Source organism: Cetorhinus maximus, chromosome 8, assembly GCF_964194155.1.
Source record: "Cetorhinus maximus chromosome 8, sCetMax3.hap1.1, whole genome shotgun sequence".
In the NCBI taxonomy this organism is placed as follows: domain Eukaryota; kingdom Metazoa; phylum Chordata; class Chondrichthyes; order Lamniformes; family Cetorhinidae; genus Cetorhinus; species Cetorhinus maximus.
This window is the reverse complement of record NC_135886.1, coordinates 119183955-119208320: the sequence shown is the minus strand read 5'-3', so window position 1 is coordinate 119208320 and position 24366 is coordinate 119183955. Positions and strand designations below refer to the sequence as shown.

General features: G+C 45.7%; 1 protein-coding gene across 1 annotated transcript in view; it reads left to right on the top strand.

Moving 5' to 3' along the window:
* Nucleotides 1-24366, top strand: part of LOC144683332 (actin-binding protein WASF3-like) — an 88809-nt gene that overhangs the window by 22392 nt on the left and 42051 nt on the right. The window contains exons 3-4 of the mRNA XM_078546266.1: nucleotides 22607-22729; nucleotides 23054-23212. Coding sequence (XP_078402392.1) covers nucleotides 23080-23212 — 133 coding nt within the window. The 5' untranslated portion in view covers nucleotides 22607-22729; nucleotides 23054-23079. The remainder of the gene's footprint in view (nucleotides 1-22606; nucleotides 22730-23053; nucleotides 23213-24366) is intronic.

The following is a 24366-nucleotide window of genomic DNA, read 5'->3' as shown; positions in this document are numbered from 1 at the left end:
CCAGCTGAACATTCAGTGAGTGGCAACCCTTGTGGTTGTCGTGGTTGACTGCTCATTGCCATGAAAATCTAAGCGCTATGTGCAGTCAATGGTACCCTGCACCTATGGGAAACCTGAGATTTGCGCAAATCCCAGTGCTCTTGTTTCCTGGCTTGCCTGATCCCGGGCGAAATGCATAAAGTTCTCTGCCTTCTTGAAGATGGTGTCTGTGACCTCCTGGATGCACGAGGCTTGTGAGATCCTGCACAGGTCATCTGTGGAGCCCAGGAAGGAGCAAGTGGCGTAAATATTGAGCACCACGGTCACTTTCATGGCCACTGGCAGTGGATGCCCTCCAGGTCCCCGTGGTGCAAAAACCTGCAGCAAGTGGCATATGTGACCGACCAGTTCCCTAGGCATGCATAGTCTTCAGCAACATGGGTTCTCAACCATCTGCAGGGATGACAGGCGCCATCTATAGACCCTGGGTCCAGCGAAGCACCTGTGAGCGACGGCTCACTGTGGTTCTTCAGTTACGTGCACAGCAAGCCCTGAGCCCCTTCATCTTGAGGGAGGTGCTCCTCCCGTTGTCGAGCAAGGCTCCTCTGCCATACTCTTCTTCCTCTTCTCTGCTCCCTGTAAGCCACGAGGCATACCGCTAAATCACCAGGCTCCATGATCCTGATGTTCTCCTCCAGCAGGATCAAAGAAAGAGAAGCATGGGTAAGCATATATGTCCTAAGAACCTCTCTTGGTTAAGCCTGAAGGCCCTTTCACACATGCAGGAGAGTGCTGGCCCCACATGGATGGCCAATGTATGGTTACTGTAGTGTGCTTCATGGCTGTCTGAAACCTCATCCACCTTCACCCCACTCCACTTGACTGATTGGTGACAGCTTCAGCCACAGGACTGCATGCTGTGCTCTCAGCTCAGGTGTAGGCGTTCTCCTAGCCTGCACTGCAAGGCTGCGCTGTTAGCTTGAACCTTGAGGGATACTGGCCCAAACCTTAATAAAGACATTGCAAGGGGCTGTGAGCGCCTCCACCAGTGACTGCACCATGGCCAGCTTTAGCAAGGGAATTGTACAGCTTGCCTAGCCAGCCAATTGTTCTGCTAAAAGGCACATTAATTTACAGTCTGCGCTCAAGGGGTGAATAGTTCTGGAACATTTGGTAGCACATTCATACTTATGCATTTCTTGAGTGGGCAGAAAAGCTTCAGAGGCCCGATTCCAAGCATGTCAATGGAGCTGCTGCTGAACAGTCTCAGCTGCGCATATTGCTCACTTTTGACAAGGTTTTCCAAGTGTGTGGCCACCTCCCTCACACAACTCCACCCCCCTCCCCCGGCATGTGTACTTTCTTCAGTCTGTGTGCCTCCCCCCGGCAACGCACCGAAAGCCAGCCGGGAAAAACCGACTTGCCTGTGCCCCACCCGAATGCATGGGCACCTCTTTCTTGATATAGTACGGGCGCTGCTCGTGAGCACTGTGCAAGGTTGTGTGCACTCGCCTCCAAGTTGCCCCTGAAGTTCAGCCCACCAGGTGCACACCTTTTAAAGGCAGCCGTGAACCGCACCGTTCTGAAGTCACGCTGACGTAGGCGGTCAATTTGACATGGGGGGATGATTCCGGCGAGCAGGGCTTATAATGAGAATCTAAAGTATTGGAATTAGGTTCCCGACTTGTGGCAGCAGGAAACACACCCGCCATTGACGGGTGGATCGGACGATCGCAAACTGGTTTCATGACGGCATGAAACCGATTTTTGGCCTTCTCACCATATTGTCCGTTCACATCAGCCATGATGCCTGCTGCCAACAGGCCCAGATGATTCTGCCCCTTATGTGGCTCAGTGTCAAATTTTACTTTATAATACTCCTGTGATGCGCCTTGCGATGGTTTATTATATTAAATGCCTAATGTAATTGTAAGTTGGGTTGGCAACTCTTTTCTGTGAAGTGTTGCCCAGCTTCTGCTTAGCGCCTTTGACAGCCAGTGTTTTCACAATACAGATACTAATGGGGTGATTTTAACCTAACCAGTCGGAATGCCTGTCTAATTTTACGCTCCATTGATTTCAATAGAGTGTGAAATGGGCCAGTGTCAAAATGCTATTTGATGTGTTGCTGTCAGTTTCCTGCTGGGCAGATTGGGTTTGGACTATTCCCTCGGTGTGTAACAACAAATATTGAGCATAGGGTCAATTCATCACTCACTTTTCACAATTAATTTACAGTGAATAAGGGGATATAAAAAACGATGAGCTATGACCAGAAAACTGCTGTTAATAGGTTAATTTGATATCTGTCAAGGCAGAGTGAACTTTGATGTCTGCAGTACCACAGTGTGGCTATGGGTACTTTAATTGTACTACGCGTGCAGTTCGATTACACTATGCACCTGTGGAATGCCAGTCCAAGGTACAAACCCAAGCTCCTGCTCATTCTGACTGGTATCATCGCAGGCGAAGTTCACATATTTGCCAGCCCTGGCAATCTGCCAACTGGGAGACCCTGCATATACCTGTGGCAGAGTCCTGGAAGGATCAGCTGGCAAAAAAGTTAAGCCTCTGCCTGTACAGCTTGTGAGCTGCACTCCTCTGCTGCTCCCCTTTCTGCTGCTCAGCTTTAGGCTGCTGCTGGTGGTCCCCTCTCCGATGTCCAGCTGCCAGCCTCGCAACCTCAGACTGCTGCTGTTGCTGGTCATATTACTCTTCTTCTGATGTCCAGTTTAAGGCTGGCCGAGGTTCCATCCATGGTGATGTAATTCAGAAAACCTAGAAAGTGTGGAGAGTAAGCACTCAGCAGAAGTACTGTGAACAAACACTTAAGTAACTGTGAGCACTGAGTGCGGGATTTTCACCAGCGTTAATCAGCTCCCTCAATTGCTGTTGTGGTCTAGCAAAATCTGGAAAACCTGTGGCTGAGATGTTAAACTTAAAACTGTATTGAACTGTGACTCCAATTGAGCGACTACAAGGGGATTATGTGCAATTTGCCTAATGCGTTTGTGTTAAACGCAGAGGTCGGTGGCTTGGAGCCGGCTTCTCGATGTGCTCGTGTTTTTGCTAGTTTTAATTCCTCACCTGCATCCAAACCCAAATGCTACTACATGTTAAAATTCCCCTGGAATTGTCTTAAAGCAAGTTGCTTTACTTAGGCCATGGCAGAATGCTTGTTAGTAGTTTTGACATTCTATGTCATTTGAATGTTGTTAAAAGCTTTTTCAAATTGAAGCGCAACCAATAGGTTGTTAATATAAATTTCGCTGGCAGCACTATAGGGCTTATATTAAACTCTTTGACTGCACAGCCAAATGATGTTCCTGCATTGTTATTTCTTGAAATGAGTAGAACCCAGAAGAGCTGTTCCCCTCATTACACAGCTAGAAAAGGCAATGTGCATCTGACCCATACAGAAGATTCATTCCCTAATTGGCACTGGGATACTGATCTCAGCCAGGATAGATGTGGATAAATGTGTGCAATTCCTTGTAAGACAAAAATGCATCTCTCCTCCTGCCACCCTTGAACTAACCAACAGAAAGAGCATGAGTAACTTGTCATTTAAAGGGATGGTGGGACCTAGGTAAAGGGCAATAAAGATGTTATAATAAAAGATCTGAAGTAATTTTTCTGGCAGTGCACATCAGGGACACATGCCACATTACAGAAGGTAGTCTAGATTTTCTGATGCACTGTATCTCCTGCCACCGAGCGGAAAGGCATCAGGAACAGTTGCACATACACACTCGGCCCACACTGCAGCCGCAGGTGCACGCGCAACACATCCTGACGCCATTCCTATCGGTGGAATTTTTCCCAATTTCTGATTTTGAGCCTGTTTATCAGGAACTGAAAGTGAACTGACACTTCATGCTTCACACCCACTCTGGGTCTAAAAAGGCACCCAGGTGTTTTGAAAAAGAAACAGCTGCATCTGCAGTGGGGTTAAATCCCCACACAGACCACCAATTAACTTGCCACAATCCATAATAAATCATACTATGAAAATAAACAAAATAAATGGGTTAATTTAAACTTTTTGCATGCTATTTTCCCCCCCAGTGTGTTAAGGATCTGTGCAGGAAGCTCCTACATTGTGTAGCTCAGTTGGTAGATAATGGGACTCTTAACCCTAGGGTCTTTGTTTTGAATTCTACATGAGGTGATGGATTTTTTTCTTAAATATTTTATTCAAAATATACTTTTATTGATTTTTACTAAAAAAAAATGACAATCAATCCTCCACAGTCTGAGTTCATTGGAAGTTGGAAATCTCATTTTCATAACTTTCCTGATTGTACATCATCATCATTTGCTGAATCAACAGAAGCATGGTTTACGGCAAGAACAGTTAATAAATATTAGGTAGACTACAGAACTTGCCATTTGTTAAGGACTGCACAAACCTAAAAATGGGTAACTTGAACTTAATTGTTAGTCTGTGTCAAGCCAGCTTGTTCATTTTAATGCAGCCAGCTGACACTCTGACACTGCATGTGTTCAGGAAATCCTCGCCCTGGTGTTATAGCACAAATGGGCACTGCCTTTCTGATATGCATGAAGTTTAGTGCATTTTTCACATGAATATATTGAAAGAGTTATTAGGCTGACCTGAAGTGGAATGTGTTGCATACATTCAATTTTACGTGGCATAGCTTCAGGTGCAGATTTGGACATATGCAAAGAGTAACTTGGTGTTGAGAATGGAAAGTTGTGTGTAGTTATAATTTGAAGGAATCTAGAGTTAACAGAGGGAACAAAAGTGCTTATAATCTCAGAGACCTGAGAAGGCACTTCCACCCATTTCCAGCCTTTGCTAAAGCTGAATGGGGTATGGACTAAAATGAGACAGAGAAAAATGAAGGGAAAGCCTTTTGACTTGTTGTTTTTGCTTGATGATACAGCTTTTATATATACAATGACACAGGTTTTATACATACACTGGGCTGAATTTTACGGGGGGGTGTATCGCCCTGCCCCGTTACAAAAGTTGGTTTCAAACCGACTGGCTTCAAACAAAGGCTGCCCCACAGCAATAATATGCTGTGGGTGGCCTAAACAAGCCGAGATTGGGACTTCCGCCCCTCAGTGTGAGGGAGTCCCAGAGAGCTGCCAGCCAATCTGATTGGCCGGCAGCTCTAGCAGTCCCAGCAGCATCAGAAATCAGCAGTGGGCCTTGCCGGGTCTGCATCAGCACCGGGCAGAAGAGCAATGGAACCTGGACTAAGGTAATCCTGGGCTTTTAGGGTGGAAGGGCAACAGGCACCTTAAGCGGGGGGTGGGGGGTGGTGGGGGGGGGCGGCTTTGGAGGCCATGCGTGGAAGCACAAAGGCCAGGGGGGGGAGTATCAACTTGGGGACCACCCCCACCCAAAGGACGTAGCCCCCTTCCTTCTTGCCTTTTAACCAGCTGGGTTAAAAAAAATGGGCTTGCTCACCTGCCCACGCCAACCATATTATGGTGTGGGCAGTGTAATATTCGGATGAATTCATCTGCCTGCTGTTTCCTGGGGATTGGGACGTGGGCAGGAAGGCAGTGGTCTACCCACCTGTCATATGTTACGTTCCCTACCCCCACCCCCACTCCACCGGCAAAAACATGCCTGACAGGGATCTGTAAAATTCAGCCCAATGAAACTGCCTTGGCGCAATTAGCTTAAAGAAATCACTCTGCATTTTTCACTTTATTAACTGAAGTCAAACATTGCTTTGAGTGGTTTGAATAGGGAAGCAACTGCAGATGCTTTGTATTCAGAATTCTGAGGAGCTGATTGCTGCAGTTGATAATGATATAGATTAGTAAGAGGGATGTAGTTGGCACATTGCCATATTGAAATAGAAAGATCTATATATAATAATAGAGTATAGTCTGGTAACATTTCTCACCAGAAACCAAAATAAAGGGCAATGGGTGAAACGTACAGTAAAAACTCCATAACAAACTGTTCATTATTGTACACTCATCTAATACCATCTGTCTCCCAAGTACCCCCGCAGTTTGCATTGCCTCCCTTTTCCTGCTTTTGTCTAAACCTATTCAGTTAAAATTTATTTTATAATACAGTGACTTGCTAGCATACATCCATACACAATTCTATGGTGATTGAACTGAATTGCGTTATGGCTTGATACTGTTGTTTGTTATGAGTGTGCTGCTGCTGACTGTGTTTCACAGTAAATTGTATTTTTCCACTGTGTCAGTTATTACATTTTATTGTTTGAAACTATGGTGGTGACTTTTTGTGGTTGTCATGTTGACTGTACAGGTGTCCCTGTTTAAAGCACGTTCTAATAGAGTGTTTTCTGGTTTAGTGCTAAATTCGTGACGTTCCCCATTAACGCTGCTGCCATTTCGTCACTGATTCTTCTATTAAAAACAAACTGCCGCTCGCTGACCCTCCCGCTCACTGGTTCCTTCCCCGACCCTTTCGTTTCGCCAACCACCCCATTTCCTCGACCATCCTGCTCCTGCTTCCCCCTCCCAGCCCTCCCCACCTGCTGACCCTCCCACTCCAGTACTTCTTGCACCCTCTTGCCGCCCTCTCCAGTGAATGAGAGGGAGTGGCAGAGGGAAATAACAAATGAGAGGGTCAGTGAATGGGAGAAGTGGGGAGAGAGCCAGCGAGCGGGAGAGTTGGGAGAGGCGTTGAACAGGAGGGTCAGGGAGGGAAGCAGTGAGTGCGAGAGTCAGGAGAGCTGGCAAGCTGGAAGTGAGTTGAAAAAGCTAGTACTGTAAGTTATTAAGAGTTAGTGAGAGGATTTTTGGGCCAGCTAGGTTCAAGGCAGCCTAGAGGTTTTTAATGTAAAAATTACAGGTCAGGAACGTAATCCACCCTTATTACATGCTTTCTTATGGGAAAGTGATTCTCGTTTAGCATGTTTTTGTTTAGCACACCATTTTTTAGGAATACATTAGGGGTGCTAAACGAGGGATTGCTGTATTTCTATAATTTAAAATTATATCTTGTTTCTTTGCCTTACCAGTTTTTTCCCAATTCTTCTTCTTCCTGGAGGCATTGACTTCTTTTTCAGCTAGTGGCCATTGGTGCCTTTCCCAAATAATTATATTTATGATTGGCGGGTGACTTGACAGTATGGGGCACTGTTCAATCTTATACTTATCCAATATCTAAACACCCAGTAGAGGACCACTGAAAATGATTGATGACAAGAATCCTGGACATTTGCCTGCTCTCTAATATAGGAGTACTAAGGATAATTGTAGTGCTTAAACACCTCTTTGACACAGATCTGAATGGCTTAGCTTTTTTTTTATATTCATTTGCAGGATGTGGGCGTTGCTGGCTGGGCCAGTACTTATTGCCTATCTCTAACTGCCCTTGAGAAGGTGGTGGTGAGTTGCCTTGAACTGCTGCAGTCCATGTGGTGTAGTTACACCCGCAGTGCTGTTAGGAAGGGAGTTCCAGGATTTTGACCCAGCAACAGTGAAGGAATGGCGATATATTTCCAAGTCAGGGTGGTGGGTGGCTTGGAGGGGAACTTCCAGGTGGTGGTGTTCCCATGTATCTGCTGCCCTGTCCTTCTAGAAGGTAGAGGTCGTGGGTTTGGAAGGCACTACCTAAGGAGCCTTGGTGAGTTTCTACAGTGCATCTTGTAGACGGTATACATTGCTGCCATTGTTCGTCAGTGGTGGAGGGAGTGAATGTTTGTGGAAGGGGTGCCAATCAAGCAGGCTGCTTTGCCCTGGATAGTGTCAAGCATCTTGAGTGTGTTGGAGCTGTGCTCATCCAGGCAAGTGGAGAGTATTCCATCACACTCCTGACTTGTGCTTTGTAGATGGTGCACAGGCTTTGAGAAATCAGGATGTGAGTTACTCGCCGCAAGATTCCTAGCCTCTGACCTGCTCTTATAGCCACTGTATTTATATGGCTAGTCCAGTTCAGTTTCTGGTCAGTGGTAACCCTCAGGATGTTGATAGTGGGGGATTCAGTGTTGATAGTGCCATTGAATGTCAAGAAGCAATGGTTAGATTCTCACTTTTTAGAGATGGTCATTGCCTGGGACTTGCATGGTGCGAAAGTTACTTGCCACTTGTCAGCCCAAGCCTGGATATGGTCCAGGTTTTGCTGCATTTGGACCTGGACTGCTTCAGTATCTGAGAAGTCACAAATGGTGCTGAACATTGTGCAATCATCAGTGAACATCCCCACTTCTGACCTTATGATGGAAGGAAATTCATTGATCTTTCTCTGATCTCACCCCTTTAGGCATAAACCTTGCTGGGGTGGCCGGTTTACTTGGGCAGCAGCACGGCCTGGATATTGGGCAGGACCCTACCCTGGGCTATGGTGACCCCTCCCAACAGCTTGTTGAGCTCCTCGTCATTGCGGATGGGGAGCTGCAGGTGGCGGGGGATGCTGCAGGTCGTCTTGCTGTCCCAGGCCGTGTTGCCGGCCAGTTCAAGAATCTTGGCCGTCAGGTACTCTAGGACAGTGATCAAGTAGACTGGGGCTCCAGGCCCGACACGCTTGGCATAGTGACCCTTGCGCAGCAGCCAGTGGATAGGATGATGCAACTGAAAATAGTTGGGCCTAGGACACTACCATGAGGAATTCCTGCACTGATGTCCTGGAACCCAAGATGATTGACCTGCAAAACCACAACCATCTTCCTTTGTGCTAGGTATGACTCCAACCAGCAGAAAGTTTTCCCCCTGATTCCCATTGGCCTCAGTTTTGCTAGGGTTCCTTGATGCCACACTTGGTCAAATGCTGCCTTGATGTCAAGGGCAGTCACTCTCACCTCACCTCTGGGGTTCAGCCCTTTTGCCTATGTTTGAACCAAGGCCGTAATGAGGTCAGAAGCTGAGTAACCCTGGCGGAACCCAAACTGAGCGTGACTGAGCACATTGCTAAGCAAGTGCTGTTTGATAGCACTGTTGATGGCACCTTCCATCACTTTACTGATGACCGAGAGTAGACTGGTGGGGCGGTAAATGGCTGGGTTGGATTTGCCCTGCTTTTTGTGCAGGGCAACCTGGGAAATTTTCCACATTGCTGGGTAGATGCCAGTTTTGTGGCTGTATTGGAACAGCTTGGCTAGAGGCACGGCAAGTTCTGGAGCACAAGTCTTCAATGCTACTGCCAGATTATTGTCAGGGCCCATACATAGCCTTTGCAGTGTCCAGTGCCTTCAGCTGCTTCTTCATATCATGTGGAGTGAATCAAAATGGCTGAAGACTGGCACTCTTATAATTTAATAGAAATTTAAAAAACACATATCAAGGATTTAAGGGTTATGTCTTCTAAAAAAATCTTATAAATCTTTGGTACTATTGATTTCAATTATTTTGCATTGATTTTTAAATATGTTCAATTTGGAAATAATTAAATATTGCATAAGTGTAGAAACAAACTAAAGCAAATTGCACATGTAAGACATCAAACTGCTCACACTGAGATAACCAACTCAGGCATAAGGAAATGCTGATAGTCTTATAAGTATATTCAAGGATGAGAGAGACAGATTTTTAATCAGCAAGGGACTCAAGGGTTATAGGGAAAAGGCAGGAATGTGAAGTTGAGGATGATCAGATCAGCCATGATCTCACTGAATGGCAGAGCAGACGCGATGGGCCTAATAGCCTACTTCTGCTCCTACATCTTATGGGGAGAACTTTTGGCTTGGCAAGCGGGGGGCGGGGCCCGCTCGCCGAGGCGTAAAATGACGCGAGGTGATGTCGGGCGTGTGTCATTTAGATTTTCAGCTCGGTCGGCTGCACGCCTGCCGAACTGTCAAAGGCCTGTTAAGGCCATTAATTAACTATTAAGGCTATTGAGAAAGCTGCCCGTCCAACCTTCAGGTTGGCAGGCAGGCGAAGAGCCCAGGCGGCCTTCGCATTTTTCATGGCGCCTCATCCATGGGCAGGATGAAGTTTCATGAAGGGTTTATAGATTAAATACATTTTTTCATTAAAGTTCATTGACATGTCCCAGCTCATATGACACTGTCACATGAGGGGCATGTCTTAAATTTTTTAAAATTAAAACTTTTAAAACTTAAAATTTATCTGGGTGCCTCAGGGATATTTTTGCGTCCTTTTGCATGCATAAGAGCACACTCCTGACTCAGGGATCCCCCGCCCACTCAGGGAGCGCTTAGTGCTTCTGGGTGCGCGTCACGCTGGGCGGGCCTTAATTGGCCCACCCACGTAAAATGGCGGTGTGGTCCCAACTGGGGCCGCCGATCGGGTCCATGCTCACCCCTGCACAACCCCCCCCAATGGCTGGAAAATTCTCTCCATGGTCTTATGGCATAAGAAGAGGCCGAGATGGATCGTTCAATCGGCACATCTGGCTGAATATTGTTGTGACTGCTTCAGCCTGATCTTTTGCGCTGATGTGCTGGGCTCCCCCATCATTGAGGATGGGGTTATTTGTGGAGCCTCCTCTTCCACTGAGTTGTTTAATTGTCCACCACCAGTCATGATTGGATGCGGCAGGACTGCAGATCTTAGATCTGATCCGAAGGTTGTGGAATTGCATAGTTCTGTTTATCACTCGCTGCCTATGCGATTTGGCATGCAAGTAGTCCTGCATTGTAGCTTTAACTGGTTGACATCTCATTTTTAGGCATGCCTGGTGCTGCTCCTGGCATGTCCTCCTGCACTCTTCTTTGAACCAGGGTTGATCCCCTAGCTTGGTGGTAATGGTAGAGTGGGGATATGCCAGGCCATGAGGTTCAGATTATGGTTGAGTACAATTCTGCTGCTGCTGATGGCCCACAGTGCCTCATGGATGCCCAGTCTTGAGCTGCTTGATCTGTTCGAAATCTGCACCATTTAGCACAGTGATAGTGCCACACAACACGACGGAGGGTATCCTCAATGTGAAGACGGGACTTTGTCTCCACAAGGACAGATGCATCTGTGGCAGGCAGCTGGGTGAGGGTGAGGTCAAGTATGTTTTTCCCTCTACCTGATATATCGATGACTTTTTGCATGAAGAAGAATTTAATAATATCTGACCTAAAATTATGGTTTATTAGTTTGAACCAATGTCCTACAGTTTGTGAGGTATTATTATTGGTTACCTTATAAAATACCCTTAACATTATTAAATATAATGTTAATTAAATATAATTGCCTGTGTTTTAAGCTGAAAAGCCCAAGTTTCTCCAGTATTCCCTCAAAGCATAGACCCCTGACACTAGTAATCAACTTCATGGCTCCAGTGCATGAATGTGTCTCTTACTTATTGGTGACTCACAATGGGACATTGTTCTTGAGGTGCGATTTGGTCAAAGCGCCCTAAACCTTGATTATTACCTTTTCTGATTTTTCATCCACAGTTTTGTCTATGTAGTTGAATATCCCTATTGGCTTTGAAGAAGAGCCATATGGACTTGTAAAGTTAAGTCTGTTTCTTGCTCCACAGATGCTGCCAGACCTCCTGAGTTTTTCAGGTTTTTCTGTTTTATTTAAAGCAAACAGCCAGTTTTACAGCAAAGCCTATTTACCTAGCAAACAACAGAGTTTATTTAAACTGCACATTACAGCAAACAGTCTTCTTGCAACAGAATCTATTTAAATAGAGCCTGTTTGAACCACAGCAAACTGAACCCACGGCCAAAACTACAGCAAAGTCTCCCAGTAAAAGAAGGATTACTTCTCAAGCAACATGAAATGAGTGGAGGTTAGTTACATGATACAAATTATGTCTTTAAAATCAATCACAGCCACAAGCAGCAGTGATTGATGGGGGAGTTTACTCAGCCATCACCATTCTTGTTGGGATTAATGGGCCTTGATATTTAAGGAGTGGCAAAGAGGGAATAGGGGCACTTTTTTGCCGGGTGAAGGGGAATCCAAGATTACTATGAATGTGCAGTACTGCTGCATTTAATGGCAGCACTTCAGTATAATTTTTAAAAATTCTGCTTCCTAACTGGCAGCTTGGCAGATTGAATGAATGGGTGGGAAAGCCAGCTTTCGAAAGCTGCAGTGGGGGACCACCAAGGACAGTCGCTGGCTATGGGAAAAGATTGGAGCATAGTGGGTTGGGCTTAAGGGGTGGGGGGGAAGGGTGACAGATTGCAGGGAGGGGGACAAATGTTGCGAGCTAGAAGGGAATTTCAGACAGGCAGTTGGGAGGGAGGCTTGGGATCATAGGTTTGGAGGGGGCGAGGTTGCCAGATGATGAGTCAGTCAGATAATTGTGGCAGAAACTTGCTTGAGGATTCAAGGAAAGCATTTCTACTCCTCCTGGCCCACAAGCAATGCTGGAAAGCATTTACCTGCTGGATCTGGCTGCTCCCACCTCCCTTAATTTGTCAGGTTTGCCGAGCACCGGGAAAGCCGGTTGATCAACGTTAAATTCAAATGGCTCCCAAAATCTGGGGAATGGAGCCTCATTACAGAATCACGGAACCACAGAATTGTTACAGCACAGAAGGAGGCCCTTCGGCCCATCATGCTTGCACCAGCCCTCCGAATGAGCAACTCCCCTAGTACCATTCCCCCCGCCTTCTCTCCATAACTCTGCTCATTCTTCCTTTTCAGATAACAGCCTAATTCCCTTTTAAATGCCTCAGTTGAACCTGCCTCCACCACACTTTCGAGCAGGTCATTCCAAGCCTTACCCACTTGCTGTGTGAAAAAGTTTAGCCCCATGTTGTCCTTGTGTCTTTTGCTAATTATTTTAAATCTGTGCCCTCTCGTTCTCGGTCCTTTCACAAGTGTGAACAGTAACTTCTTATCTACCCTGCCCAGATCCCACATGATTTTGAATCCCTCTATCAAATCTCCTCTCCCCCTTCTCTTCAAGGAAAACAGTTCCAACCTCTCCAATCTATCTTCGTAACTGAAGTTCCTCATCCCTGGAAATATTCTCATGAATCTTTTCTGCACTCTCTCCAATGCTTTCACGTCTTTTCTAAAACCTGGTGCTCAGAACTGGATGCAATAGTCCAATTGAGGCCAAAATTAGTGTCTTATACAAATTCAATGTAACCTCCTTGCCCTTGTACTCTAAAACCCTATCAATAAAATTTAGAATGCTGTATGCTTTATTAACCACTGCCTCAGAACCTTCAGTGATTTATGCATATACACACACCCAGGTCCCTCTGCTCATGCACCCCCTTTTGAATTGTACCCTTTATTTTACATTATCTCTCCATGTTCTTCCAAAATTAATCACTTCACATTTCTCCACATTGAACTTCATCTGCCACCTATCCACCCATTCCACCAACCTGTCTGTCCTTTTGAAGTTCTACACTATCCTCCTCACAGTTCACAATGCTTCCAAGTTTCATATCATCCGCAAATTTTGAAATTGTGTCCTGTACACGATGGGACCCAACATATCACAGACCCACCTCTCCATAGTGGGTGACTGGGATGTCCCCAAACCTGCCACAGTTAAAATGGATGTAGGTGCATAGGTGCATTTGCAGCAGGTTGGTGTTGGGTTTCACATGTTTTCTGAATTACCTCCACCACCCACCCCCCAACAACCCTCTCTGTCCATTGAGAGTGGATGGTAAAATTACCCCAATTGTGTCACTGTATGGAGCCTTATTTTACTGAGTGGGTATAATGATGGTGGTTGTTCAGTTTCTATGGGTTGGATTATATGAGGCGTCGGATTCCTCCTGCCCCCCCACAACTAAAAAGGTGAGGGGGTGGAGCCTGTCAAGGGGAACACCGGCTGCCTTGCAGCCATTGGCTATTAATAGGCTGGAGGTGGGAATTCTGCTCTTCTGGGTCAGGAAATCCCACTTCAGAGAGCTGCTGGCCAATCAGAGTTTGGCAGCTCTCCAGCACTTTGTGACAGTGGTGCAGGGCTGGATCAGGATTTGGGCATGCTTGGAGGTCCAAGCTAGCAGAGTCCAGCTGGGATTTCAGAGGCCATTGGGGAAAGGGAACCTGTAACATCTCTTTTGGGATGGGGTGGAGCTCCGATGAACTCAGGGGACTGTTAAGGAGGCCCCCCCAAACCCCTTCACACTGCCCGCCGACAGCCCACGCAGGGAACCTTGCTGGGCTGGGTGCTTGATGTGGGCTACTCCCACTGCCAGTTAAATCCCAGCTTAAGGGACACAGTTGGCCCACTGGTGGTTGGGCTCCCTGACACTGGTATAATTGCGACAGGAGAAGGTAAAATCCAGCCCTATATTCTTTCAGTTTAGGAGCAAAACTTTATACCAGTGTTGAATTGCTGTTAATAATATAACAAATAATTTAAATTTTCAGGCTCTACTTTGTCTTAAATTTGGGATAGAGAAAGGGGCAATCATTTGCAAAGGAATATGTTTTTTGGGTCAATAATAAAAGCTGAGTGCCTGCTATCAGAAAACATTGGGTTTAATATATAAAAAAAATTAGAAAGACAAATAAAACACACTTAATGATTGAGAAATGCTTCCACAAAGTGCCACATCTCATTAGCTGTATCGTCAGTGTGTCTTCCCCATGGAACTTTGCTCAGACTCCTATATGTGATTTAGGAACCTGAAACTCTTTAGAGTTATCAACAGTCACAGTTTGCAACTCTTTTCGAGAACAATCACAGTTCTTGGTTTCTGGGAGTGGGACATGAACCCACAACCCTCTGATTCAAAGGCGAGGGTGCTAAAAAAGGTGCACTGTGCACTGATACTGTCCATTGGTACAGGGAGAAGATTAAGCACTACCTGTGATGAACTGCTGAGTCTGATTATGTCGTCATCTCACTTCATGTCCACTTAAAGCAAGGCTGCTTGATTGTGATTAAAAGAAGGAACCTAGGACAATTTTCTCCTCTTTAACTTGGTGATACTAAGGTGAGTTGTGATGACCCCATCATTGCCCCAGCTCTGATCAGCTAACTCCGTACAGACTGGTAATTGAACCCAGCGATTTCCTGATCTGAATGCTGCAGCTGCTCATTAAATGAAGTCATTAAAGTATCGGGGAGCATAACATCATTTTCTGCTTATTTTAGCAACTGTAATGATAGTGCTGTAACGAAACTTGACTGTGGCAGAGCTGCATTTTATATATCTGTGACAGAATGCCTTCAAAGTCATAATGTTAATTTCTTATGATGCTTACAGTGCACTCAGATGGTATTTTGTGTTTGATGTGGGGAGTCGGTGACTGGAGCAGATGTTGTGTTGTAGTAGCAGCTGCTCACCGCCCTAATTGTGTATGCTCCATTGGACATGCAGAGCTTTGCAGCTCCTATGGGTGCAGAATTGTGCACAGCCACTGAAGTGTGTGAAATCTGTACTCAGCCTGTACACGTGGTGAATTGTTTTCCTCCGTCTACAGATCATTAGGAGCATGTGCAGGGCTCTGAGGAAAGATAAACATTTTAAAATTAAATCCCTGATTGCAGACACCCAGATCACCAACCCACTTAAACAAAGAGGGCTGTAATTAGATTTATAAGTGACAAGCATTCAAAAATGCTATATTTTTACTCCAAAATGAATGATTATTACTTCTATTGAATCACATTTTAACAAATTTGAAATGTTAAAAATTATGAAGACATGCAACAGTCTATGTTTTTTGTTGTTTGGTGTAGTAGCTGTATTAGAATGGCCCTTGGGGTAAGAGGCAGATACTTCTACAAACTTTCTGAACCTAACGAAACAACCGTGGTGGCTGGTGGCTGTGTAAACACTGGAATTCACTTACTGAGTATTCACTTTTCTTTTTCTCCTGAAAAGCTATTCACACAGACCTGGAGGGAACAGAACACTTCCACTGCTCAAACCTTGTGCAGAGAAAAGATTTTGATCGATATGATGCGCAAGGTTTAAGATTAAATAGATGCCTGCAAATTTTGAGACCCACACATCTCCTTTCAATGTTTCTTTGTGACACAAGGGAATCAATGTGGGCATATCCACAAACAATGTAAAATAGTGTCCAATTTGTGATGGCAAGCATTCATGCTTTGTGCAGACATCAGGAGAACATTGTTGCTTGTGAAAATGGTCCTTTCACCTTGTGCGCAAATGAAGTTGACAACATTTGAAATGCTGTCCAATAACTGGCTCCTAGAAGATGCCTGGGAGTGGCTGATGAGAGCAGAAGCTTGACCTTCAGCTTTTTCACGCCACCTGCATTGTAATATCGATGTGGGGCAGCCGTCTGTTAAAGTCAGTTGCTTTCCAACTGACCTTTCTTCCGCGGAGTGGCGCTAGGGGGGTTGCGAGCAGTAATCACCCACCCCCACCCTCCTGAAAATAAGCCCCAGAGCTCTATACACATTAACATTCCAGAACAGCCTCTTCAGTCTGATCTTAAATTATAATCCACAAAATCTATCTCTTTCTTCAAATGCACATCCATGACTGCCCTGCCAGCAAGCACAGGCAAGCTTGCAGGCAGATAAACAGGTGAATAAAACATTTTTGTAAATGGAGTACTGTATGATTAGCCATTTAGTTCAATGCAGTCATACCTTCTGATTGATGGCAGCAGCTAAACAAGCCGAGTTAAATGTGGATGAATAAATGAAATAAAAACAAAGGGCTGGAAAAACTCACCAGGTCCAGCGGCTTCTTTGCACAAATGACACTGGTTGGAATTTTCCGGCCCCATTGGCTTCAGGCGTCATGGTGCGCGGGGTTGGGGATAATATAGCGAAAAGGCCAAAAATCAGTTTCAGGCTGGTGTGAAAGCACAGCAGGATCATCTGATGGTGTCCGCCATGGCGGAACGCCAATCCCACTGGAGGTCGGCGTAAACCCGCTTTGCATCCCGCTAATGGGATGCAAAGTAAGGCCCGACTATCCGCCCACGTCAGATTTACCGTTATGCTGGCGGGCAAACATGCCGGCCCAGAACAGTGTGACATGCGGAAGTCGGGACTTACCATTAGAGCCTTGTTCAGCTCGCAGACATCCGAGGAGCAGAAGAAGCCGGAGCCCTGCAGCTACCTGACAGACCCTGGGGGAACACGTGCACCGCATGCTGGATGGAGTCTCATGGACTTGTCTCTGCTGCGAAGCAGCTCTTGGAAGGTGGGCGGTCTCTGTTGATGTCTCGGGCCTGCTTCGGAACATCAAGGTCATGGCCACGGGCTACTGCAGATGATCAGCAAGAGGGGAATAGAGGAAGGTCCAGCTGTGATTGGGAGAGGAAGGTCTACCAGGGCGGATGGGAGGGGTGAGGTTGGGAAGGGGAAGCTAAGGTGTCGGGGGGGTGGTGTGTGAGGTTGGAAGGGGGGGAAATGAAGGTGTCAGCAGGGGTGAGGTTGAGGGGGTCAAAGGTGTTAGGAGGGGGGTATGACGGAAGATAATGCAGCAAGTGGGGAGGTAGGTGTAAGGGAAGGAGTCCAGGGGCAGGAGGGGGCAAGAGGGCGTGTGGGGGGATATGTCCAGGTGAAAGTGCAAGTGAGGGATCTGTGGACTGCCTCCTGGGGAACAAACTGATGGTGGGCTTGGTAGGAGGGAATGGTGATTATGAGAGAGTCAGAGTGAGCCAGTAAGGTGGGAGGGTGAGGGTGGTTGGTGAGGACTCAGAGGTAGACATGGACCCTGGGGATGGGAAGGAGAAGGTCAGGGAGGTGAATGTGGGTGGGGATGGGATTCTCAGGAAGGTAGGAAACGTACATGTTCACCTGGACATCCTGGAAAGTAAAGGGTTCGTGACAGTGGGGAGGTGGAAGATGATGCTATGGGGGTCAACGGTGATGGGGGCAAGGACTTGGGTGACTGGGGGAGGGGAAAGAATGGGGGAGCTGATCAGAAATTTGATGACTACCATGGCTGTCAAAATCAAAAGTGAGTGGGGCCTCGTGTTGGATGGGAGTGTGATCAGTGCGTGGGCGGGGATGCAGGTCAGCTCAGATGGACAGCTGAAAGAGAGCCCCAGCAGACAGCATTGAAAATGCTCAGGACAGAGAGATGAGTGTGATGGATGAAGGCTTCGAGTAAGGGGCCTAATATGGGCCACTCCACCCCTGGTCTGGGACCTCTTCCTTCTGTTGTGAGCCAGCTTCTCCTGCATGAAAACAGATGGAGAGGGTGTGAGCAGGATGCATGGCACTACGTGAAATGCTTGTGCGGTGAGCGGAGCCATGGACAGGATGAGGACATGAGCTTCAGAGGATGGAGTTTTGAGGGTGTGTGTGAGAGTTAGTGGTGTGAGTCTCAAGGTCACCCTTGAGGTGTGAGATCCCTGTGGATGTGTGGTGCGTTTGCGAGTGTGTGAATTGAGAGTAATGAGGTGATTGACTTACCCTGGCGGAACGGATGAGAGCATTCATCCTCTTCCTGCACTGGCTGACCTCCTCTGTGCTCCGGTGGTGCTGACTGCCGCCGCTACCGCCTCCCAGGCCAGATTGGTGACTTTGTTGGACTTCCTGCGGCCAAAGCGGGGGTAGAGGTTATCACGGCAGCCTTCCACTGCGTACAGCACACGCCCCAGAGAGGCGTTACTAAATTTGGGGGCTGCCGTCTTCTCCGCTTTCGGGGCCATCTGTCGCCTGGATCAGTCCTGGTCTATAGACATGAAGTAGGCATGCGTCCTTGTGCTCTTTAAAAATGGCGCCCGGAGCGAGGAACTGCTGAGGTCATGGCGTGGTGGGCAAATTGGAGCCTGCCTGACAGTGATCCGGCGTGTTTCCCGTGAATGCATTATTAATGAGGCGGGACGTGCAGGGAATGGGACAATACAACATGAAAACCCGCCATTGCGGCTGGCGGGTAAAATATCCTTTTTCCTTCCTGCTCCCGCACTTGTGCCAATCTGGGCTGATTCCGCCCATCGTCTTCAGTTCATTTTGTTTAGGCAGCCTCAAACCACGGCACAATGCAGCCCTTAATATGCTAATAATTGGCTCTAAATTGGCTAATGCCCTTAAAAGAGCCGCAAAGATACTTGATGTAGGAATCTGCACAAGTAGGTTAGGGCTGTTGTCCTGTGGTTGTGGTTAAAACACATTGTTGGACAGAATAGAGATATTTTTCCTCTGTCTGCTTTGGCTACATCTGATTTGAGAGGGCTTGATGTTGGGGATGCCTAAATGTGGGAGGGGAAAAGAAAATATGCTTTCCAGCATTGGCATCACTCACTTTTTTAAGTGCGGGAAGTCACTCCCGAATTATTTTTTTAAATATGTCTGCATGTAGGTATATAAGGAAGTGGCTTATTGTAAGAGAATGTGGGCACATGGACCATTGCCACAATTGAATCAACTTTCAGAAAAGCTGCTTTGTGGAAGAGCTTTTTTTGACTGTCAGCCAGCAATCTCTTTTTGTCAGCATTCTATTTTTAATATCCAGCTGTGCAGGGCAGCCAGAGGCTCATGAGTATTTAGTAGTCAGGGTGGAGTGAGGACATTCTCACCGAGGCAGGTTGAAGGCAGTTAGGAGCAGTATGACACACATGTCTTGGAAAGTTATTCCAACAGGGAAAAAAATGCATGACTTCCCACAAATATGATTTCAAGATTATGTTTGTTGTCTTTATTTACCACTTCAATTTTTGTTGCTCTAATAGGAAGACTCCTTGGCAGCTAAAATGAGTAGATGCTATATAGCTGATAGCTTTGCATAGCATGAGGAAACCATAAAATAAATAATACCTTAAATGTTTAAAAACATAAGCAATAACGGGTTTGGGGAACCAGTTTTATGAAGCTTTGCAAGGTGACGCTTGGAGTGCTTCTCACTTGCACTTCATGCCGATTCCACAATTATCAGTTTATAGTAATGCTGGGGGCTCTAGAGAGTGGTGTTCAAAAGGATATCTGTAACCACCAAATGCCATTCTTGCTTCTTAATGTACCAGCATGTCATTGGGTGCTGTTGGAGGTGCAGTAGAGGGGAAGCACTTGTTTCCTATGCCTCTGATCTCTGTTCTTGCAGCCCATGAAAGTTTGGATCCTTAGCACTATCAGAAGAGTCCTCATATACACAGAAGTTAGACGTAAAGGCCTCTTCATCCTGCCTGCAATGATTCCTCTTGTTGCTAGGTATAGCGAGGATCATGAATACTTTGGTGGAGATTTCTACTGTTTTGTATTTCTGATAAAATATAAACAGGCTTTTTTAAACTCTGCCCAAAACTTCATCAGGGTGAATTTTTTCAGTTTCTGTGCTAAATATTCTTATGATCTCTCTGAGGAAGGTTGTTAACTTATCTGTTGGACCACAGAGTATGATAGGAGCATAGGAATATATGAAATAGGAGTAGGAGTAGGCCATTAAGCCCTTTGAGCCTGCTCTGCCATTCAAACAGATCATGGCTGATCATCTACCTCAATACCATTTTCCTGTGCTATTGCCATATCCCTTGTTATCTTTAGTATTCAGAAATCTATTGATTTCTTATTGAACATGCTCAATGACTGAGCTTCCACAGCCCTCTGGGAGAGAATTCCAAAGATTCATCACCCTCTGAGTGAAGAAATTCCTCCTCATCTCAGTCTTAAATGGCCTGCCCCTTATTCTGAGATGGTGTCCCCTGGTTCTAGATCCACCAGCCAGGGAAAACAGCCTATCCACATCTACCCTGTAACACCTGTAAGAATTTTGTAAGTTTCAATGAAATCGCCCCTCATTCTTTGAAACTCTAGACAATACAGGCCCAGTTTCCTCAATCTCTCCTCATAAGACAATCCTGCCATGCCAGGGATTAGCCTGGTTAACCTGTGTTGCACTCCGTCTATGGCAAGTACATCTTTCCTTAGATAAGGAGACAAAAACTGTACACAATACTCCAGATGCAGTCTCACCAAGGCTGTATACAATTGCAGCAACACATCTTTACTCCTGTACTCAAATCCCTTTGTGATGAAGGCCAACCTACCATTTGCCTTCCTAATTGCCTGCTGCACCTGCATGCTGGCTTTTAGTGACTCATGAACAAGGACACCCAGGTCCCTTTGGACATCAACACTTCCCAACCTCTCACCATTTAAGAAATACTCTTCCTTTCTGTTTTTGCTACCAAAGTGGATAACTTCACTCTTGTTCACATTATATTCCATCTGCCGTGTTCTTGCCCATTCACTTAGCCTGTCCAAATCCCCTTGAAGCCTCTTTGCACCCTCCTCACAACTTGCATTCCCACCTAGTTTTGTGTCATCAGCAAATTTTGAAATATTACATTTAGTCCCTACATCCAAATCATTTGTATAGATTGTGAACAGCTTCGGGCCTAGCACTGATCCTTGTGATACTCCATTAGTAACAGAATGCCACCCTGAGAATGACCAATTTTTCCTACTCTCTGCTTTCTGCCTGTTAACCAATTCTCGATCCATAGCAATATATTACCCATAGTCCCATGTGCTTTAATTTTGTTTACTAACCCCCTGTGTGGGACCTTCTCAAAAGCCTTCTTAAGATCCAAATACCCCACATCCACTGGTTCTACTTTATTTATTCTTCAAGTAACATCCTCAAAAAGCTCCAGCAGGTTTGTCAAACATGATTTCCCTTTCATAAATCCATGTGGACTCTGCCCAATCATATCATTAGTTTCTAAGTGTCCAGTTATCACATCCTTTATGATGGATTCTAACATTTTCCTTAGTACTGGCGTCAACCTGACTGGTCTGTAGTTCTTCGTTTTCTCTCTCCCTCCCTTCTTAAATAGCGGGGTTACATTTGCTACTTTCCAGTTTGCAGGAACCTTTCCAGAAACTATGGAATTTTGAAAGATAACCACCAACGCATCCACTATCTCCATAGCCATTGCCTTCAATACTCTGGGATGTAGCTAATCTGGTCCAGGCGATTTATCAACCTTCAATCCAATTAATTTTGAGTACTACCTCTTTATTAATAGTAATTTCTTCCAGTTTCTTATTTTCACAAGTCCCTTAGTTCCCTAGTATTTCTGGGTGATTTTCTGTATCTTCTTCCTTAATACAGACACAAAGTAATTCTTTAGTTTCTCTGTCTTTTCCCTATTTTCCGTTATAAATTCTTCTGTCTCCCCCTGCAATGGATCCACATTTATCCTTGCTAATCTTTTCCTTTTCACATACCTAAAGAAGCCATTGCAGTCCACCTTTATGTTACTCACTAGCATGCATTCATATTCTCCTTTCCCTTTATCAGTTTCTTGGCAATCCTTTGCTGGATTCTATATTGCTCACAGGCTTACCACTTTTTCTGGCAACTTTATAAGCCACTTCCTTTGGTCTAATGCAATCTGGTAGTGCAGTGGTTATGCTACTGGACTAGTAATCCAAAGAGGCTATAAAGGGCCATGCAAGGTGGGTTGAGACATAGGTTGGCATGAAGGGTGTGAAGGGCTGTGGGTGGATGGAAGGCATGAGGTGGCATGGGTTGGCATGGATGGGGCATGGGAAGAGTGTGAGGGGGTGAGGGCTAGAGGGCTGTTTTTCACTTATTGTTTTCTTTGCAGACGGGACAAAGTGCAGGATCACCAAGGTGGCCTTTCGTCCAGCCTCACTCCACACCCGGATGACGGGGGTGGTGGTCCTGACTCCCATTACACATTGGCCGCCCACAGAATGAAAAGCTGGGAATTCTCCCGACTCTGCGCTCTCGACCTGGGAGTGAAAATTCAGGCTTTTGAATTCAATTTTAAAAACCTAGGAAAATAGCGATCATGACAGATTGTTGTAAAAACACAATTAATTCACTGATATCAATTGACCTCTTGACTTATTTATTTACAGGACGTGGGCAATGCAGACAAGGCCAGCATTTACTGCCCATCTCTAGTACCTTACCCAAGTGGCTTACCAAACCATTTTAGAGGGCACATTGCAGGAGCCTGGAGTCACATATAGGCAGACCAGGTAAGGGCAGTAGTTTTCCAGATAGGTTTTACGACAATGTGCTAGTTACATAGTAATCATTACTGATAAATAGTATTTTATTCCAGATTTATTTATCAGTTGAATTTAAAATTCCCTGCTTATGTGGTGGGATTTGAATTTGGTCTCTGGATCACTAGTCTTGGTTTCTGGATTACTAGTCTGGTAGCATAGTTACTATGCCACCATTCCTGTAATAGCTAATAGGTGTTCAACTTTGAGAAAAATATTGTTGTTTTAAAAAGTGACTACTTTTACAAAACCCTTGCCATGTCTAACTTTCTTATGTAATATCTTCTGGTTCAGGGATTTGATGCTGATCTGAAATAAAGATGCCGCTCATCAAGAGGATCATTGAACCACGGCATCTGTGTCATGGGGCTTTACCAGAGGGTGTCACCAGTGAGTTGGAATGTGTGACAAACAGCACGTTAGCTGCCATTATAAAGCAGCTTGGCAGTCTCAGTACGTAACCAAGGCTTCATGTTTAATCTGTTTTCTGTTATTATTCTTGCCAAGATTTATCATTCATAACCAGAAAAATATATTCCTGGTGATGGAAACCATCTATTCCCTGGTGGTTGCAAAGGACTTAGATCACATGGGATTGGTTAACCTCAACTCACTTCCTAGTAAGCATGGGCTCACAGCACATGGTATAGGAACTGGAAATACCACATTGATGCAGTAGTGTGTGCTCTTCTGAAGATGAAGTCAAGGCAGGTCATTAGAAGAGTGTGGCGGAAATTTCACCATGTAAATACAATGGCTAAGACAGCAGGACAGTTGCTGGGAAATCTGCAGCAAGTGACCCACCTCCTGACTCCCCAAAGCCTTTCCACCATCTACAAGGCATAAGTCAGGACTGTGGTGGAATACTCCCGACTTGCCTGGATGAGTGCGCATCCAACAGCACCCAAGAAGCTCGACTGAGCAGTCTGCTTGATCAGCACCGCATCCATCGCCTTAAACATTCACTCCCTCCACGACCGACACACAGTGGCAGCAGTGTGTAACATCTACAAGATGCACTGCAGAAACCTGCCAAGCCTCCATCAACAGCACCTTCCAAACCTATGACCTCCACCATCTAGAAGGACAAGAGTAGCAGATGAGTGGGAACACCACCACCTGCAATTTCTCTTCTGAGCCACACACCGTCCCGATTTGGAACTATATCACTGTTCCTTCACCGTTACTGGATTCTGGAACTCCTTTCCTACAGTGTATATACATACACCAGATTGTTGCAGTGGTTCAAGGTGATTCACCACCATCTTCTCAAGGGGAATCAAGGATGGGAACAAATGCTGGCCTTGCCGGTGACGCTCACATCCCATGAAAGAATAATAAAAAAAAATGCCCTTAAGGCTTCCCTCCAATGTAGACCCATAGTAGAGCAACTTGAATGGAGTTTGCAGATATAGGTAAATACTGCCTCAGATATGCTCCAAATGCATGAGAAGGAATTTGTTGATCTTAAAGCATCTTGTTTGATTTTAACAACTTTCCTTTTAGTGGTTGTTGACAAAGCTAAAGTGATAGCAATCTGCATAATAAAATGTCCCTAGGTACTCCATTGAGGCATTATAAAACAAAATATGACCCTGGGTCATATA